At 38.0% G+C, this 21,340-nt stretch overlaps 1 protein-coding gene across 12 annotated transcripts in view; it reads left to right on the top strand.

Moving 5' to 3' along the window:
* Positions 1-21,340, top strand: part of CEP57L1 (centrosomal protein 57 like 1) — a 61,485-nt gene that overhangs the window by 24,219 nt on the left and 15,926 nt on the right. For 11 of the 12 annotated variants that reach the window (XR_007922873.2, XM_070073727.1, XM_051854453.2 and 8 more), the window contains exons 2-5: positions 4,684-4,846; positions 7,529-7,708; positions 9,980-10,101; positions 20,997-21,113. Coding sequence is in view for 11 of the 12 variants with exons in the window: in XM_070073727.1 (XP_069929828.1) it covers positions 4,687-4,846; positions 7,529-7,708; positions 9,980-10,101; positions 20,997-21,113 (579 nt within the window). In the remaining variant the exon portion in view is untranslated. Of the gene's footprint in view, positions 1-4,683; positions 4,847-7,528; positions 7,709-9,601; positions 9,694-9,979; positions 10,102-20,996; positions 21,114-21,340 lie in introns of all 12 variants that reach the window. The other variant, XM_070073731.1, reaches the window with a different exon arrangement.

Here is a 21,340-nt window from a genome sequence, read left to right as displayed (position 1 = left end):
GATGAATTTTTCTTACAAAGAACCAGGATAGAAGTGGATGCTGTGGTTCAGTGGGTTAAGCTGCCACGTGGAATATCCGCATCCCATACTGGAGTACCTGGTTGGATCCTGGCTGCTCCCTTCCATTGCTGCTTCCTGCTATTATTAGCACCTGAGAAGCAGCTGATGATGACTTGGATACTGGAGTGCTTGCCTCCCATGTGGGAGATGCGAATGGAGTTCTTGTCTCCTGCCTTCAGCTGGGCTGGGCCTTGACTGCTGTGCACATTTGGGGAGTGAACCAGTGGGTGGAAGATCTCTGCTTCTCTCTCTCTGTCATTCTCCAATAAGTAAAATAACAATAGTGAGGATATGATGAAACTATTAAGTCAGCATTTATGGCCTGTGAGGAAGGAAGTATTACCAAGAGTCAGACTAGGACTGTATATCATCATCTTGGCAGGAGTACAGTTTGCTCTTGATCCTGTTGCATGTGGAGTCCCTAAGCAGCTATGAGTATGAGTAGACTGATCTTGCTCTTCATTTTTACATGGAGGAGCCTTTTTAGGTTTAGAGGAATTATAAAAATGGTTACATGTGATAGGTAGAAAAAGGATTTAAATTTTTTAGTAGCCTGTTTATAATTCTTTTTAAAAGCAAATCAACATATGGAATATACTTGAGAACTGAAAAATAGCTCCTCCTTCATAGATTCTGGACATTCAGAATAACATGTTTTGCTTACAGAAAGTGAATACTTTGCATTTATAAACTGTGTTAAGTGGTTTAAATAACTCTTCTCATTTTATGTCATTGCAGAGACCTCATAGGATATTACAATCTTAAAGAAAAAAGTTGAAACCAAGAGAAGTAAAGTTTTCAGAAGGTCAAAGGATAGTGAGAGAGCTAGGATTTGAGCTGAGGTTCAACTCCATAGGCTTTACTTTTGAATCTGGATATAACTGCTTCTTGAACTTATTGTTCATTGACTACATCCTTCTGTGAATTAATACTTTATAGCCCTTTACCATTTTTTAATTTTGATGTTAGTATTTTTATTTATAAAAGCTCTTTCAGTAATAATGATTTTAACCCTTTATCCTACATTGTAAATTTTTTTTTGGTTTTGCCTTTTAATTTTTTTTGTGTTACAGTATTAATTTTAATGTAGCTTTTGCTATCTTTTCCTCTACTTTTAAACATAAAATATCTTAACCATTGTAAGATTAAATATTCACTGATTTTTATTTATTTTTTTTTAAAGATTTATTTTATTTATTTGAAATACAGAGTTACAGAGAGAGGTAGAAACAGAGTGAGAGGTCTTCCATTTGCTGGTTCATTCCCCAGATGGCCACAATAGCCGGAGCTGCACCGATCCAAAGCCAGGAACAGGAGCTTCTTCTGGGTCTCCCATGTGGGTGCCAAGGACTTGGACCATCTTCTACTGCTTTCCCAGGCCATAACAGAGAGCTGAATCAGAAGAGGAGTAGCTGGGACTAGGACTGGCACCCTTATGGGATACCAGCACTTCAGGCCAGGGCTTTAACCTGGTACACCACAGCACCGGCCCCTCTTCACTGATTTTCATAAAATTACTTAAAAAAATTTTTTTAAACCTAATGTATCTGAAGTTTGTATTGATGTATGGACTGAAATGAAGGCTTAACTGGATTTTTTCTCAAATTTTTATAACATCATTTATTGAATGATCACCTAATGAATCATTTGTTGAATCCCGTTGAAGTTCCTTGACCATAAGTTATCCTCAGTTGTAAGAGTAGTTTTTAAAGAAGTATCTATTGGTTAGCCCAACCTTTACTGTATTTGCTCTTAAGGTGAGCAAGATGCATACACAAAGAAAAAACCTCAGATAAAAGAAACTGAGTTATTGCTTTCTCTGGTTTCTCTAAGGAAAAAAAAAAATCCAAACATGGAAGACTTCATTCTTTAGGAAATGGAGATTCCCCTATTCTAAGAATCTGTTATACTATCTCTGACTGCCTCCTAATGACATCTCCCTAATAGTCTCATGGAATTATGCAATATGTATTTTCTTCCAGAAGGAGTGACAATCTTTACAGCACAGTATTTCTATCCTGAAGGGTAGTTGCTTTATGTGGTTTCTCCTTAGTTGCAGCTGTTAAGGTCACATAATTTTATAGCCCGTGGAGACTGTGGGTAATTTCCCTGGTTGTTCACAAGCTGTCAGGAATGGTTCCAACAATAAATTGTGTTTCCCTAGGTTTTACCAGCCTTGATCCAAATGAGACCCACATTTTGCAAGCTTTTGTCCCCTCTTGCAGACACATAAAATGAAAATGTTCCACAGCAATTCCTGAGGTCTCTTCAGCTACCCACTAGTGAGGCCCCATGTCAGGCATACCAGAGTAGAGATTGGGGTTAGGTAGTCTTCTTTATTGTCAAAAGTTTCTCTAGAAATTTCTTTCATACATGCTTTTGACTATGTTCCTTCTAGTGATGTTCTTTCTCCCTCTGTGTCTATCTCTCTGTCTCATCTTGCTCCCTTACCATGCCCAAGAACCCTCAAGATGCCCAAGCTGTGTTAGTGGGTCTCGGACAACTTCTCATTCTGTTGGAATATAATGTCTTAAAGCAGGGAGCTGATGCCACATTTTTTAAAAGAGATACTGCTGAAATATTTCTAAGTTTTCATTTGTATCCCTCTCTCTTCCTAGAACCAATGTATGAGTCCATGGAACTAGGTCAGAGATAAATTAGAATGAACATCCCTGTACTGTACTCAGGATACCGTCCCTTCTTGAACAAGTAGGCTTTTTTTGGATCCAATTTTTTTTTTTTGCACATATTTCATCTTCCTTCAAAGTGAGTTTTCCCCCAGGGTGCATCTGTTCTTTATGCAGATAAACTGCTAGTGAGCTTACGTACTTGTTCATGACACAGGACCAGATTGTAAGGTTAAGCTGAGACCGCACTGCAGTGCGAACCCTTGAGCTGTACGTCACAGCACAGCCTGTCTTCTCTCATTTCTTATTGTTTCTTTTCTTTCTCCTTACCTTATTTGTATCTTCTCAGTGAGTTGTTGCTCTACTTATGACCACTGTATTATGTATTTATACAGTTAATTTAAATATGCAGTATAATTTGTAACTTATCAGTAATCTTACTGGGTATTACTTCATATACATTTAAAAAACTCAAATTTGAGCCATTTTTAACTGATACACAATCCAGTTTATACAATAATATTATAGTGGGTTGGAAGAAGCAGAATCCTTTCAAGGACTGCAGTGTATAGCAACTAATGGCAAAATGTCATTCTTTGTGCTGTTGGAGAAAGTCTTCAGGAGCTGAGAACTGAGCAGAGAGCTTAGTAGCTCCAATGTCCTTGAGATAGCTTCAAACACATCCTTCTCCCTGAAGATGTAAAACCATCTTCAGAACTTAGGTACCTCATACGTAAGTGGAGGCCCTACCTTCACTCAATAATGAGCCAGACATGACTAACTTTGATCTCTTATTTTTTTGAAGGAATAGCAACTTGGATAGATGCAGGGTCCCATGGGAACAAACACTGTCAGAGCAGCAGCACCTTGGAGGGATGGAGAAATGATCAGTAGATGATATCTAGTGCTAATAACAATAGCAAGAGCTCCAAGTATTTCAACAGACTTTCTAGGTCTATATAGCCTCTCATTTACACCAGTCAGAATGACCAATCATGGCAATGATTAAAGCAAAACAGCCCTAGGGCATGAAGTCTTCCCCCTGCCCTTCCAGAAGTACTGTCATGGGAAGTGCCTTCCTTGTAAATGGAATCAAGGAAAATGCCCAATTCTAAAAAAATCAAAATAGGCTATTTTTATAATGCAAATATTGGGTTTATATTTCAAATTTTGCTTTCTTGCTTAAAATTGTGCCAGTGAGTTTTTTTTTTTTTTTATGTGAAGAATTGTTACCTTGTTTCTTCCATTGTGGTTCTGAAAAAATTTAATTAACATTGGCTAGAATCTATTAAGGATATGTTTCTAAAATATTTCAATTGTGGGAGGAAAATAAAATGATTTGGAAGAGTTAGATAAAAAATTACCTGCTAAAATTATTTTAAAAACTATACTACCAAAAAGAGAGAAAAACAAAAATAAGGATACTTTAGAAGAATCTTCAGATTTGGAACCTTTCTAAACTAGATGGTTAGAATGCTTTTGAATTAAGTAGAGATGTATCTTATTCAAGGGTTAGATTCAGAAATTTCACGCACCCAAAATTACCCTTGAAAGTCTTTTAGGAAGCCAGAACGTCAGAGGCCAATGAGTCGATATTAGAGAATCACATTATATTGTTGGCTTGTGTTTAAAAACTGTATTATGTTTTAGATTATGTACTTTCTCTTTAAACCCTAGAATCACACGGGTTGTGGAGAGGTACTGGAACTACGATAGGTAATGTGGAACTTAATAGTTACTGAGAAATCAGCAAGTTCATGTCACCCATTCATGCTTACACCGGAGTATATGTTTATTGAGAAACTGTCCATTCTGTTTACATAGTAAATACTCATTTATTGCAGAGCTTATTATAGTTGAATTTATGTTTATGAAGATATAAGGCTACAGCATATGATTATGCTGTTATGTTAATTTCACCCAAATTTTTGTACGTTTTTGTTCTTCAAATAGGAAAGAATGACACTATGCTATATCATTCCTTTATTCTTTTCAGATAATGGATTCTGAATTAATGCATAGTATAGTGGGAAGCTATCTTAGACCACCAGAAAGGGGGTTTATTCCATCATTCACCCAGAATGAGTCACTTCAGAATCACTACTCTGTGAACGAAGAAGTTACCTCTTCTAAAGTGCTTCAAAGCCCGAATAGCCAAGGTAATATTAATCCAAAATTTTCACATTGGTTTATAACAAAGTGGGTAACGTTTGCTGTGAGATGTGTGTAACCTATCATTAACTATGTGGTCTAAAGTGTCTAGCTGTCAAACCAGACCCCTTAGAACAGATCTTTTTGTCACTGAAGTTCTGAGCTAAACCTTCGTGTTTAAGAGAAAAATACTTGTTAAAATGGCTTGAATTTCATCTTATAACCTTTTAAACTTCCCCTATAGTTACTGTACCTGCATGTATTTATCCTCTAGAAATAGGTTAAACTGAAACAACTTAAGGGAAGAACTCTCCACAAGGCTTGTTTTCCAAAGTATTGTTAAGGGGAACAAAATTATAAACCTACTGAGGTGTGTTGTAAAGCTCTTAAAAGTAAGCCACCAAGGTTCGTGGATGGAAATGTAGTGCCCAAGTCATTTTTCTTTAAAAGGCTGTAACAAATACAGATGAGTCGAAAAGGTGTAATATATATATATTATGTATATAATATATGTAATATATATTATATATTATGCATATAATATATAATTATATAGGTAATATGAATATGTAATATAAAATATATAATATATAATATAAAATTAGAGGAATGGTACAAAGTATGTTATAAAAACATCACTTTTATGTAGAAAATTGTATGTGTATTTAATTCTAGATTCTTCATGTCACTTCTGTTGCTAAGTTTCTATGAACTTAGACAAGTCAATATTTTTAATTTTAACTTCTTTAGCTATGAAGATTAAGATAACCAGTTGGGTACATGTCACAGGTTTATCATAAAAACATCATTACAAAACATGAAAATACTCTGGAGAATGAAAGATCAGATTTGGAATCATTCTGAACTAGTTGATTAGAATGCTAGGGAATTAAATGAAATTGTGTCTTACTCAAAGATTAGGTTCAGAAATTGCATATATCCAAATTATCTGTGAAAATCCTTTAGGAAGCCAGTATATCCAAGTAACTACAAAATACTAATATTGTGACTTTAAATATGCACTTAGGAGAATCTTAAAATGGGATCAGGAAAATATTTATGGCTCTAGGCATAACTTAATACCATACAGAATACTTTCATAAACACTAATTTTTTCCTTATTTTTAATATGCTATAATAATGGTTATCATCTAGCTTTGTGGAATAAGCCACAAGAAATAATAGTCCAATTAATGAGCCAGCTACAGAATCTGTGTGAAAAGCAATAAATATGATCTTTATCTCATTTGTAAAAATCAAATGATAAATGTCTAGCAAACTTCTTTCTATTTGGATAACAACTATATGAAAGTTAATTTATAATATTTACATTCCATTCATCGCTAGTTTTATAGTTTGAACTTATAACTGAATAGAAAGTGTAAAATAGTATCTGAAAATAATTTCTTTATTTCTTTTTATTTATTTATTTTGACAGGCAGAGTTAGGGAGAGAAAGAGAGACAGAGAGAAAGGTCTTCCTTCCGTTGGTTCACCCCCCAAATGGCTGCTATGGCCAGCGCACCGCGCCGATCCAAAGCCAGGAGCCAGGTGCTTCCTCCCGGTCTCCCATGCAGGTGTAGGGCCTAAGCACTTGGGCCATCCTCCACTGCACTCCTGGGCCACAGCAGAGAGCTGGCCTGGAAGAGGAGCAACCGGGACAGTATCCGGCGCCCCAACTGAGACTAGAACCCGGGGTGCCGGCGCTGCAGGCAGAAGATTAGCCTAGTGAGCCACGGTGCCAGCCCTGAAAATAATTTCTTAAAAAGATTGATTTATTTATTTGAAAGGCAGAGAGAGAGAGTGAGAGATCTTGCATCTGCTGGTTCACTTTCCAAATGGCTGCAGTGGCTGGAGCTGGGCCAGCAAAAGCCAGGAGCCAGGAGCTTCTTCCAGGTCTCCTGTGTGGGTGCAGGAGCCCAAGCACTTGGGTCGTCCTCCGCTGCTTTCCCAGGCCCATTAATGGAGCTGGATCAGAAATGGAGCATCCAAGACTCACTTGAACCAGGGTCCATATGGGATGCTGGTGTCGCAGGCAGCAACCCAAACTGCTATGCCACAATGTGGCCCCGTGTATTTGAAGATTTTTAACTTTGGACTTAGCTGAGTCAGGAAGATATTATTAGTAAATTGAGTAAAAATCACAGTAGCACATGTATGTTACTGGCATCATAAAACCATTACATTTTAATCATTTTTCTAATGAAAGAAACTGATCTTATCTGTCTATATTTTTATCACAATTTCTTGGACAATTTAATATATGGTTGTACTTTGACTAAAAATGAGCACAAGAACTGAAAAAAACCTTTAGCTTTGAACCAAATTGCCATGTTAACTAGTGGATTGTACGTTTTAATTTTCTTCATCTGTACTCAGACTCCTCTGCCTCCTAGATCAGGCATTATCTTACATTTAAGAAATATTTATCTTCTTCAATTGTGTTCATTCGCTATCTCCATCCTAGAAATGACTAAATACAGTCATGCACATATTTATTAACAAGATATGTTGGAGAAAATTTGTTCCTCTTTAGAATTTTAGTCCTTATTCTCCATTATTTTGACAAATATTTGTTACTTGAATAATTTTTGACTCACTAACAAAATGTATTGCTCTTTTTTTATGTTACTGTAATTGTAAATGTTCAAAAGTTTTCACTCAAAGCATCAAACAATTTTTTTTCAACAGCTCTTATTTTAGCCTTAAGAACTCTTCAGGAAAAGATCCATCGTTTAGAGCTCGAGAGAACACAAGCTGAAGATAACCTGAACATTCTTTCCAGAGAAGCGGCACAGTATAAAAAGGCCTTGCAGAATGAAACAAATGAAAGAAATCTGGCACACCAGGAACTGATAAAGCAGAAAAAAGGTAAAAGCACGCAAACAAAAACAGTAGTTCTTAGAAATGAGGGGTTACCATAGTTTACAATTTGAAACAATGAATTTCAGTAGATTTACTCAAATACCTTTGTTCTAATAGACATTCAGACCTTGTTCTCAGATGTTTCTTTATTTGCAGAAAATGAATGTAACTTTGAATTTACTGCTATTATACCTATTATCTTAGTTTATAAATTCTTCAGACTAAAAGAAAAATTAAATTTTAGACATTGTATATAGAAATTAAAATATTTTCAGAATAACCAACAAAATCCAATTTAACCCATAATATAATTGAGATGCTTTACATTTTTGTTAATACTGATTTTCAAAATTTGAAATATAAAGTGACACTAGAAATTAAATGACATAAGAAACAAAGTGATTCAAAAATAATTTATCTACTTTGAAAGGAAAACAAGGTTAATTAGAGGAAATAGGTAGGTTGTGGCATCTGTGGAAATTAGGAAGCGACATCTGGACACAAGTTTTAGAAATGTGGAGGGCATGGCCGGCGCTGTGGCTCACTAGGCTAATCCTCCGCCTGTGGCGCCGGCACCCCAGGTTCTAGTCCTGGTTGGGGCACTGGATTCTGTCCCGGTTGCCCCTCTTCCAGGCCAGCTCTCTGCTGTGGCCCGGGAGTGCAGTGGAGGATGGCCCAAGTGCTTGGGCCCTGCATCCCATGGGAGACCAGGAGAAGCACCTCGCTCCTGGCTGCGGATCAGCGCGGATCAGCGCGGTGCGCCACAACGGCCGTTGGAGGGTGGAACAACAGTAAAGGAAGAAAGACCTTTCTCTCTGTCTCTCTCTCTCACTGTCCACTCTGCCTGTCAAAAATAAATAAATAAATAAATAAAAATTAAAAAAAAAAAGAAATATGGAGGGTATGCTCTCTATAGAATTTTACTTCAACACTTGGGACTTTTTCTTTTCTTGTAACATATAAACTTATAAATAAGTCTTGAATTTGTGTTTCAGCTTATAAGTAGAATAAAAGATGGGGAGAAAAAAATTCTGAGATAATTGGATGAAATTAGAGCTGAGGGAAGTAAAATGTTAAAGGATTAGAAAAATGTTGTTTAGGGGCCGGCGCTGTGGTGCAGCAGGTTAACGCCCTGGCCTGCAGTGCTAATATCCCATAGGCTCCGGTTCGAGACTCGGCTGCTCCACTTCCTTTCCAACTCTCTGTTGTAGCCTGGGAAAGCAATAGAAGATAGCCCAAATCCTTGGGCCCCTGCACCCACGTGGGAGACCCAGAGGAGGCTTCTGGCTCCTGGCTTCATATCTGTGCAGCTGTGGCCATTGCGGCCAATTGGGGAGTGAACCAGTGGATGGAAGACCTACCTCTCTCTCTCTCTCTCTCTCTCTCTCTCTCTCTTCCTCTCCTCTCTTTGTATAACTCTGATTTCAAATAAATACATAAATCTTTAAAAAAAAGAAAGAAAAACATTGTTTATCTCTGTGAAGGTAACCTGCTGTCAGTAGTCAAAAGCAAAGGAAAATGGGAATAATGGAATTGCATATTCCTGAGTTTCCTGGAAGAGAAGAAATGTATTGATAGGTAAGAGACTTGATAAAATAGGTTTCAAAATTGTTTTGTACCCAAATAAGCTCGTCTTTTAATTCTGTTTTCCATGACTTCTTCAAGTACCCTCATAAACCTTGTTATTTCCCAGAACATCTTGCAAGTCACTGTCATCCTCCTCTTTCAGAAATATGCCCTCTGGGTTTTGAGGGAAGGCAAAGTTAAATCAGTAACAGATAGTTAATGAGATACAGCATGAGGGCCAGCGCTGTGGCTCAGTAGGTTAATCTTCTGCCTGCAGCGCTGGCATCCATGTAGGCACCGGTTCTAGTTCTGGCTGTTCCTCTTCCAATCTAGCTCTCTGCTATGGCCTGGGAAAGTAGAAGATGGCCTAGACACTTGGGCTCCTGCACCCAGACCTGGAAGAAGCTCCTGGCTCCTGGCTTCAGGTCAGCTCAGCTCCGGCTGTTGCAGCCATTTGGGGAGTGAACCAGCAGGTGGAAAACCTTTCTCCCTGTCTCTCCCTCTCACTGTCTGTAACTCTGTCTCTCAAATAAATAAATAAAATCTTAAAAAAAGAAAGATACAGCATGTATATTCATAACTCTCAAGAGTCAGTACTGACAGCTAAAAGAAGCCTTGAACTTTCTGTTCTTGATTAAATTACCTAATGCGTTTCTCATGATAACCAGATATGTGATAATCAACTGACTCATTATTTTTTCTTGTTCATAGATATAAGTATACAGTTAAGCTCAGCACAGTCTCGTTGTACACTTCTCGAAAAGCAACTGGAATATACAAAGAGAATGGTTCTCAATGTAGAGCGGGAAAAGAATATGATCCTAGAACAACAGGTGAGCATGCTTTCTATAAGGAATGATAATGTAATTTAATATGTTTTTTGAAAAAACATCATGGGAAAATTGTCATAACCTTAAGTAAAGTAGTATATAGATGTCCACTTACAGTATTGGCAGAATAGATCATTTGGACCATTTTATTCTGCAGAATAAAATAAGAAAAAAAGTAGATAAGGCCAGCCTCGTGATGCTTGGGATGCCTGCATCCCATATTGGTGTGCCAGTTGGAGTCACGGATAGTCCACTTCTGAGCCAACCTCCTGCTAATATGCCTAGGAAGCAGCAGGTGATAAGTCAAGTATCTGAGCCCCTGCCACCCGCATGGGAGACCCAAATGAACTTTCTGGTTCCTGTGTTTGGTCTGGCCCAGCCCTGGCTGTTGCAGCTATTCAGGGAGTGAACTAGCAATGGAAGTTTTCTCTGTCACTCTGTCTTTCAAATAAATAAATATTTACAGGAAAGACTAGGTAGAATATTAAAAAAAAAAAAGAGAGAGAGAGAGAGATACACAAATGCATTAGAGAACTAGTAAGACACTAAAAATCACCAGTTGAAATCCATGTGTAGACTTAAATCCAGGGAATTCAGACTCCTTTCTTCTGAGGGCATTTTGGATTCCAGAAAAGATAGTTTGGAGACTATGCCTTTGACAGCCACCCTTCTGGAGCTAAGGCAATCAAAGTTAGGGTTCAAGGCCTACCAAGAGTAGAGGGGCCAGCGCTGTGACGTCGTGGGTTAAGCTGCCACCTGCAGTGCCAGTATCCCAAATGGGTACCGGTTCAAGTTCCAGCTGCTCCACTTCTGATCCAGCTCCTTGCTATGGCCTAGAGAAGCAGTAGAAGATGGCCCAAGTGCTTGGGCCCCTGCCCATGTAGGAGACCTGGAGGAGGCTTTTGGCTCCTGGCTTTGGCCTGGCCGAGCCCTGCCATTGTGAACATTTGGGGAGTGAACTAGCAGATAAAAGATCTCTCTCTCTCTCTCTCTCTCTCTCTCTCTCTCTGTAATTCTGACTTATAAATAAATAAATCTTATAAAGAAAGAAGGAAGGAAGGAATGAAAGGAGGAAGGGAGGAAGGAAACCAGATTACAACTCTGCTCCAGCATGTCTAGGTGGCCTGAAATTGGCCTGAAATATTCCTGAAGTACTAATATCCCCAGGGTCCCCAAATTATTTCTACAAATATTTCTTCTTCACTGCAGTGAGCAACTTTCAATCAAAGATGACCAGGCATAAGAAAGTAAGACCCTGTAAACAAGAAATAGCATATAAAACAGACTATATGGACATTCTCACAGCTACGTACTAGTTTGAATAGACTGATTTTAAAATCATTATGCTTGCTGTGATTAAGAATATTTTTAAAGGGTTGAAAATTTCAGCAGAGGAGCCTCTGTTGTGTGCAGTGAGCTGATAAACTACCATCTACAATACCCAGCATCCCATACAGAAGCGCTGGTTCAATCCTAGCTACTCTGCTTCCAATCCAAGTCCCTGCCAGTGCTTCTAAGAAAGCAGTGGAAGATAGCCCAAGTGCTTGCGCCACTACCACTAACATGGGAGACCTGAATGGAGTGCTGGGCTCCTCGCTTCAGCCTGACCTGTCCTGGCAGTTGTAGCCATGTGAAGCATGGGCCAGAGGATGAACGTTCCCTCTGTGCTCCCTCCCCCGCTTCCCCTCCCTATGTCCCTCTCTCCCTTCCTTGCTTTCTCCTCCTCTCCCACTCTCATCTCTCCATCTTTGAAGTAATAAATAAATCTTTAAAAAAATTTTCAACAAGCATTGGAAACCATAAAATGACAAAGCAGATTTGAGAAAGAACCAAGCAAAATTACAGTAACTGAAATTTATAACTCAATGGGTGTTTGTGAACTAGCAAGAGAAACCATGTAAGCCACTGAAAAGACAAAATGATAATAAATTTAGAAAACAGGAAAAGTGAGAAGGTTTAACTTATGTGTAATTGGAGTTTCAAAAGGGAAAGAAGAGGAGAACAAGGCAGAAGCAATAGCTAATGATATAATGGCTGAGAAATTTCTAAAACTGATGAAAAGGTAAGTCACACCACAGACTTACGAAGCTCTGAAAACTCAAGCAGGATAATTATAAATAAAGCTATATCCACACCTCTCAAGCAAAGTAAACAATGAAACAAAAATAAAATCTTATAAGCAGCCAGAAACATAAATCACATTCACATACAATTAAATAAATATAATAAAAACATAAAAATACAATAAAAAATCACATTCACATACAATTAAAGTGGTAATTAACTTCGCAGCTGAAAGTGCTGAATTGAGAAGACAACAGACTGATAGAATTAAGGTTTTAAAAGAAAATAACTGCAATCTAGAATTCTCTGCTTTAGAAAAATTTTTTGAGGAATAAACATTTCAAGACTCAACAGATACACAACTTGTTGCTAGTAGAGCCACTCTCTAAAGGGAACACTTACTGGGCATTATTCAGACAGCAGGAAGGTTCGAGGTGCAGGGAGGCATGAAGAGTAATGAAGGTGCTAAATACAGGGCTGGTGTCATGGCACAGCGGGTTAATCTGCTACTTGTGATGCCAGCATTCTGTATCAGAATGCCAGTTCAAGTCCCAGCTGCTCTACTTGTTCAGCAGCCTGCTAATGTCCCTGAGAAAGCAGCGGAGGGTGCCCCAAGTCCTTGGGCCCCTGCCACCCACATGGGAGACCTGGATGGAATTCTGGGCTCCTGGCTTTTGACCAGCCCCCAGCCTTTGCAGCCATTTGGAGTGTGAACTAATGGATGGAAGAACTCTCTCCCTCTCTCTCTCCCTGTCAGTCTGCCTTTCAAATAAATAAGTAAGTAAATCTTTGGGGGAAAAAAAGATGGTAAACTGGTAGATAAATCCACATGGACATTATATAAACTAATAATAATGCTTCATGTTGTTTAAATATATATACGTAAAGGATTAAAATCCATCAGAACAATACCTGGTAAATTAGGAAGGAATACATGTAGTTTATAGTGTTTAAAGTACATTGTCTTGGAGACACATGAATGGTGAGTCAAATATGTAATAGGTTTTTAAAGAAAGAGGTTGATCATAAAGTTTATGTGGAAAAGCAAAGGATCAAGAACAGCAAAACTATTTTGACAAAGACTGAGGGGAGAGTCTTGTTCTGCTGGATATTGAAACCAAGTATAATGCTGTTGGAATTGAGATACTGCGGTATTTGTGTGGCTAAAGAATGATAAGAAAGGAATGGAATATAGTCAAGAATACCCTCACTCATGTGGAAACCAAATATACAGCAGAGATGCCGTTGCAGACCATTAGGGAAAAGATGGAACTAATAAATTGTCCTAGGAAAATTAGTATCTGTGACAGAGAAAAAAATGCAGTTAGATCCCTATCTCACATTATATGCAAAAATCATTTCCAGATATATTAAAGGTTTAAAGGCCATTCTGGAAGCAAATGTCAAACAATGTCCTTTTGACCTCTTGCCAGGGGGTATTGCTTACACAAGACTCTAAATCTAGGAGGGTAGGCATGTGGCACAGCCATTAAACTGCCCCTTGGGATGCCCACATCCCATATCAGAGCGCCTAGGTTCCAGTACTTCCTCTGCTTCTGCTGCAGCTTCCTGCTAGTGTGCATCCTCAGGGAAGGCAGATTATAGCTCAAGTACTCAAGTCTTGCCACCCACTGGGAGGCCAACATGGAGTTCTGGCTCCTGATCCAGCGGGCTCAGCCTGGCTCTTGTAGCCATTTGGGAATGAGGAAGTGGATAGATCCCCCCACCTCTTGCTCTGCCTTCCAAATGAATAAAATCTTAAAAAATAATAAAAATTACATTTAAAAAAAGACCTCAAAACTAACAAAACAGTAGAAAAGTTTATGAAGAAATGTTTCACAGGAAAAGGGGATAACAAATGATTAAACATTTATAAAAAAGAAGATCCTTTTCATTAGGAATGGTGGGAAGTGCAAATTGAAGGCACAAGAAACTACTTTGTGTCTACCAGATTGGAAAGAATTTAGAGTCTGACAGTTCTGGGATAAATGAGGATAAGAGAACGACAGGAGTAACTACTTTATCTTAAAAAGTTCAGCATGCAAACTCTAATGACCTAGAAATTTTTGTTCTTGCCAAATAATGAGATCAGTGATTTTTAACAGGTTTAAAAATGTTTTCATTGAGGTGTAATATTCATACAGTGAAGTGCACACTGTAAATATACACGTCTGTACACTAAATACACACGCCTCATGGAACCTACATTCTTGTTGGCTCATAGAAATTGTTCATTCCCCTAAGGATTCCCCATCTGTCTCCCAATCCCCAACAAGACAACTACGTTTATTTACCTTAGATTAATTTTGCCTGTTCTGAAACTTCACACAAGTTGAATCATAGAGAATACATACTTTTTTATCTGGTTCTTTCACTCAGCATAAAGTTTTTGTGATTCATCTGTACTGTATGTGTCAGTAGTTCACTCCTGTTTATGCTGTATAGAATTTTAACATACATATGCCACAGTTTGCTGATTTCCCTTGTGTAAATATCAAGGAGTAGAATTGCTGAGTCATATAGTAGACATATGTAGATGTATGTTTAACTTTATAAACACTTTTCCAGAAGATTTTCAGTTTTTACTTTTCAATTTAGGTCTGCAATCCATCTGGAATTAATTTTTATACAGTGAGAGAATGTGCTTAATGTTTTAAAAACTGTAGACGTCCAGTTGTTCCAGCACTATCTGTTCAAAACTTTCCCTTTTCCCACCAAATTGCTATGGCAACCTTTTCAATCATCAGTCATCTGTATAGGTAGGGTCTGTTTCTGGGACTCTCGTGTATTGCTGTCTCCTTATGCCAGTACCATGTGACTTGGAATCAAGTAATGTGAGTCTTCTGGGTTTTTTGGTTTGTTTGCTTGTTTTTTTTTTTTTTTTTTTAAGATTATTGTGGTTGTTACAGGCCCTTTGCTCTTCTATATAAACTTTATAACAAGCCTGAAAAGAATTTTTTTTAAGATTTGTTTCTTTGAATGGCAGAGTTAGAAGGAAGGAGGCAGGAAAGGAGAGAGAGAGAGAGAATTTCTTCCATCCGCTGGTTCACTCCCCAAATGACCACAGTGGCCAGAGCTGAGCCATGCCAAAGGCAAGAGCCTAGAACAACATCTGCATCTCCCCCATGGGTGGCAGAGGCCCAAGGACTTGGGCCATCTTCCACTGCTTTTCCAAGGCACATCAACAGGGATCTAGATCAGAAGTGGAGCAGCCGGGAGGGGAACCAGTGCTCATATAGGACGCCGGCATCATAGGCTTAATCCACTGCACCACAGTGCAAGCACCAGTCTGGAAATTTTTACAAATAAATCTGCTGGGATTTTGATTGTAATTTTATTAAATCTATTGATCATATAGGGTAAAACTGACATCTCAAAAATACAAGCATGGTCTATTTGTCTACTTTCTCTTCACAGTAGTTTGTAGGTTTCTTTGTTTTTTAAGATTTATTTTGAAAGTCAGAGTTAAAGAGGATAAGACAGAGAGAGAGATCTTCTATCTGCTGGTTTACTTCCTAGATAGCTGCAATGGCCAGCCACTGGGCCAGGCCAAAACCAAGAGCCTGGAGCTTCATCCGAGTCTCCCACCTGTGTGACAGGGACCAAAATGTTTGGGCCATCTTCTGCTTTTTCCAGGGTATTAGCAGGGAGCTGGACAGGAACTGGAGCAGCCAGGACCTGAACCAGAGCCTATAAAGGATGGGAACATTGTAAGCAGCTGCTTTACCCACTGTACCACAATACTGGCTCCTGTAGAGTTATTATTATTTTATTGATTAACCAATTTTTTTTAATTTGAAAGAGAGACAAAGAGACAGAGAGAGATGATCCTTGCATCCACTAGTTCACTTCCCAAATGCCTAAAATATCCAGGAGCCTAAAATCTATGTCTCCCATGTGGATGGTAGGGAGCCAAGGACCTGGGCCATCACTCACAACCTTCCAGGGTGTGCATTAGCAGGAAGCCAGAATCAGAAGCCGAGCCAGGACTCAAGCCCAGCATTCCAATATGGGATGCAGGTGTTCCAGATGGCATCTAACCTCTGAGCCAAACACCTGTCCTGAGTTTGTAGTTTTTTGTTTGTTTGTTTGTTGTTTTAATTTTTGACAGGCAGAGTGGACAGTGAGAGAGTGAGACAGAGAGAGTTTGTAGTTTTTAATGAGAGGTTTTGGACCTCTTCTGTTAAAGTTATCTCTAAACATTTTATGGTTTTGGATGCTATTATGAACAATATTGCATTTTTATTTCATTTGTCTATTACTAGTACATACAAATATAATTGATTTTTGTGTAATCTTGTATTCTGTGGTCTTAATAAATTTGTTAGTTCTAGTATTTTCTAAGGATTTTTTATATACACAGTCATCATCTGTGAATAAAGACAGGTGTATTTTTTCCTTTCCAATCATTATTGCCCTTTTCTCACTGTGTGGTACTGGCTGTTACAGCTAATACAGTGCTAACCAGAAGTGGTAAGTACTGACATTCTTTCTTTGTCACTGATCTTTGGGGGAAAGCTACTAGACTTTTACTATTAAGAAGATTAGCTTTTCATGGCTACCTTTTATTTATTAAGTTTGGAAAAGTTATGTTCTATTCTGTTTTTTTTTTTTTTAAGTTTTTATAATGGTTTATTTGGTTTGCTGTTAACATAGTAAGTAAGTTACATTGATTGGTTTTCAAATCTTAACTAACTTTACATTCCTGATGTGGGCCCCCCATTGATCTTGATATAGTATTATTTTTCTGCATGGCTTGATTCAATGTGAGGAGATTTTGCTTACTTATTTTTATAACTTTTCCATGGGGGATCTCAGTGTGTAATTTTCTTGTCTGAATTTGGTGTCATGATTTTTCTGGCCTGATAAAATTAATTGGGAGGATTCCTTCTATTTTCTGAAAGATTTTGTGTAAGATTAGTATTATTTCTTCCTTAAATGTTTGACATAATTTAAAGTTTGATCGAAACCATCTGGGACTAGAGATTTCTTTTTGGAATGTTTAAAATTATGAATTCAGTCTCTAATAGATCGAGACCTACTCATATTTCGTTATCTTCTTGTGTCTTTGGTGATATCTCCTTGTTCATTCCCTATATTGTCAAATTGTATTTTTGCCTTATTTGTACCTATTACTTTATATTTTTACTGATTTTTCTTAGTGAAACTTTTTTCCTTTTTTTAGCTTTATTAATTTTCAATTGCATCAATTCCAACTTTATTCTTTTTTTTTTTTTTTTTTTTTTTTTTGACAGGCAGAGTGGATAGTGAGAGAGAGACAGAGAGAAACGTCTTCCTTTTGCCGTTGGTTCACCCTCCAATGGCCACCACGACTGGCGCGCTGCGGCCAGCGCACCGCACTGATCCGAAGGCAGGAGCCAGGTGCTTCTCCTGGTCTCCCATAGGGTGCAGGGCCCAAGCACCTGGGCCATCCTCCACTGCCTTCCCGGGCCACAGCAGAGAGCTGGCCTGGAAGAGGGGCAACCAGGAAAGAATCCGATGCCCCGACCGGGACTAGAACCTGGTGTGCCGGCGCCGCTAGGTAGAGGATTAGCCTAGTGAGCCGCGGCGCTGGCCTCCAACTTTATTCTTATTATTTCCTTCTGTTTCTATCAGGCTTATTTTTCTCTAGCTCTCTGATTGAAATCTTAGGTTATCAATTTTAAACCTTTTCTTTCCTTTTAAATATTTTGTGAGTAAAGCTATAAATTTCATGATACTAGCATTGTGGAAATAGAGGGTAAAGCCACTGCCTGTGACGCCGGCATCCCATATAGGTGCTGGTTCATGTCCTGGTTGCTCCTCTTCCGATGACACGCCCTGCTCATGTGGCCTGAGAAAAGCAGCTGAGGATGACCCAACTTCTTGGACCCCTGCATACATATGGGAGACCTAAATGAAGCCCCTGGCTCCTGACTGTGACCTAGCCCAGCACTGGCTATTGCACCATCTGAGGAGTGAACGAGTGCATGGGAGATCTCTGTCTCTCCCTCTCTCTCTGTAATTCTTTCAAGATAAATAAATCTTTTTTTTTCTTTTTTTCAACTTTTATTTAGTAAATATAAATTTCCAAAGTACAGTTTATGGATTACAATGGCTTTTTCCCCCCCATAACTTCCCTCCAGCCCGCACCCCTCCCATCTCCCGCTCACTCTCCCATTCCATTCACATCAAGATTCATTTTCAATTATCTTTATATACAGAAGATCGATTTAGTATACATTAAGTAAAGATTTCATCAGTTTGCACCCACACAGAACATAAAGTGTAAAATACTGTTTCAGTACTAGTTATAGCATTAATTCACATTGGACAACACATAAAGGACAGATATCCTACATGAGGAGTAAGTACACAGTGACTCCTGTTGTTGACTTAACAATTTGACACTCTTGTTTATGGCGTCAGTTATCTCCCTAGGCTCTAGTCATGAGTTGCCAAGGCTATGGAAGCCTTTTGAGTTCGCCGACTTCGATCTTATTTAGACAAGGTCATAGTCAAAGTGGAAGTTCTTTCCTCCCTTCAGAGAAAGGTACCTCCTTCTTTGATGGCCCATTCTTTCTACTGGGATCTCACTCACAGAGATCTTTCATTTAGGTCCTCTTTTTTTTTTTTTTTTTTCAGAGTTTCTTGGCTTTCCATGCTTATAATACTCTCATGGGCTCTTCAGCCAGATCCGAATGCCTTAAGGGCTGATTCTGAGGCCAGGGTGCACTTTAGGACATCTGCATTCTATGAGTCTGCTACTTTATCCCTTTTAGTATTTTTTTTTCTAGTTAATACTATTGGTTAAACTCTGTAATTAACACACAATTATTCTTAGGTGTTTAAATTTAACTGAAAAGTGTTCCCTGTTAAATATAAGAGTGGGAATAAGAGAGGGAGGAGATGTACAATTTGGTACATGCTCAATTGGACTTGCCCCAAATGGTGGAATTAGAAACGTGCCAGGGATTGCAATTCAATCCCATCAAGGTCGCATGTACCAATGCCATCTCACTAGTCCAAGTGATCAATTTCAGTTCACAATTGATCACATTGATAGGTCTAAGAGTCAAAGGGATCACACAAACAAGACTAGTGTCTGCTAATACTAACTGATAGAATAAAAAAGGGAGAGAACAATCCAACTTGGGAAGCGGGATACATAGAAGATAAATAAATCTTTTTAAAAATTATAAATTCCCTCCTAAACATTCTTTCACCTACATCCCACAAATTTTGCTACTTCATATTTTCATTATCATTCAGTTCAAAATATTATCTGACATCCTTGGATATTTTGTTAAAACTTTTGTCATCTTCCCTTTCCTTTTTAATTACTGCTACGGATGCTAAAATATGGATTCTGAACTTGCCACAGGCTGTCATGAATTAGTATTAAAATAGTTTGCATGTAAGGTTGAACATCCCTTATCTGAAACACGTGGGATGGAAAGTATTTCACATTTTGGAATTTCTTGGATTTTGAAATATTTGCATAGGCTTTACTGTTTGTAATTCCCTAATCCAGAAATCTGAAATGCTTTGAATTCAAAAGTTTTTGGATTTCATATTTTTGGATTAAGGATGCTTACCCTGTGTAATGCAAGACCCTTACTACAGTATGAGTCCACTTAAATCTCTCTGTGCTGCAATTTTTACTAAATATGTTATAAAACCCACATTATTATTGTTGCTTTTAATGATTAATTATCCTTTAAAGAAAATCAAGAAACAGAAAATATATGAGACTTTGTGTAGATATGATTTTCAGTCTGGGATCATTTTCTTTCAGTCTGAAGGACATCTGTGAATGCTGAGAATTCTCTTAGCATCTGTTTATCTGGAAAAGACTCTTTCGCCATCATTTGTGAGAGAGGTTTTTGCTGGATATAGAATTCTATATTGAGAGGGTTTTTTTCCTTTCAGCATATTAAAAATTTTGTTTTAGTTGTTTTGTTTCAATTGGATCGGAAGAGGAGCAGCTGGGACTGGGACTGGTGCCCATATGGGATGCTAGCAGTGCAGACGGAGGCTTAGCTCCCTACAGCACAGCGCTGGCCCCAACACTGTTTATCAACAGTATGATAATGATGTGCCTAAGTGTGGCTTTCTTAGTATTTATTCTGTTCGGGCTAGTTGATATTCTTTTTGGTAGTATTTTTCATTAAATTTGAAATATTTTTAATAATTACACTTCAAATAATTATTCTCTCCCACCTACTTCTCTCCTTCTCTGAGTCACCAAGACTGTGTTTATTAGTGAGTTTTTTGTTTTGTTTATTTTAATTAATAGACTTGGTTTTCTTAGAGCCATCTAAGATTTATAGATAATTGAGTAAATAGTACAGAGAGTTTTTCTTTGTCCCCTATTAGTTACCCCCATTATTAATATCTTCCATTAATGTGATATCATTATATCACAGTATTTAGATATGCATATCTGTGTATAACTTTTTTCTTTGTTCTCTATGCTTCATGTCTCAAATGCATGTTTTTCTTGTTATTAGAGAGAAAGTCAATGAGTTTGATCACTTTGTAAAGTTTTTTTTTTATTTAACACAGATTTTGCCAATGGTATATTCCTTCAGTAGAATTGTTGTGTAAAGATGTGTAGAAAAATTTGTTTCATTGATACTAAGATAGCTATCCTTTTTTGGCACATTGTATTTGTTACCTTAAAGTATTTGATTTAAGTCTTGTTTTTTGCCTATATGCACTTAAAGTATGTACATGTGTGTACGCGTTTCTTGTGAAAGACTGAAATTGTGCTTTGAATTCCCAGAAATTGTGTTATTCTTGATCCACTGGCATCCTTTGCCAAATCCAGGTTTTGTTTTTATCCTTTCTAGGCCCTACTTCAAAGAGAAAAAGAGCAAGATCAGATGAAGCTGCATGCAAAACTTGAAAAGCTTGATGTCTTAGAAAAAGAATGTCTTAGACTTACAGCAACTCAGAAAACTGCCGAGGTAAGCTGCCCCTTGTTTCTTTGAAGTGTTGATACCAGGAATATATATTTAGTGTTCAGCATAATTGGCATTGTATGTGAATGTACAGCAAATCTTAGCTTTATAAGGCTTCATTTGCAACAATCCAGATGTGAATGCCTGCCTATAGAGAGGAAGAGGTAATGCCAGTCATAGCATGAATGAACTTGTCTTTTGATGTGAAAATGGGATTTTGACTTCTAAGATGG

This window comes from Oryctolagus cuniculus, chromosome 5, assembly GCF_964237555.1.
Source record: "Oryctolagus cuniculus chromosome 5, mOryCun1.1, whole genome shotgun sequence".
NCBI classification, from domain to species: Eukaryota; Metazoa; Chordata; class Mammalia; order Lagomorpha; family Leporidae; genus Oryctolagus; species Oryctolagus cuniculus.
Note: the sequence above shows the minus strand (reverse complement) of the source record. Positions and strands in the feature narration are given on the sequence as shown.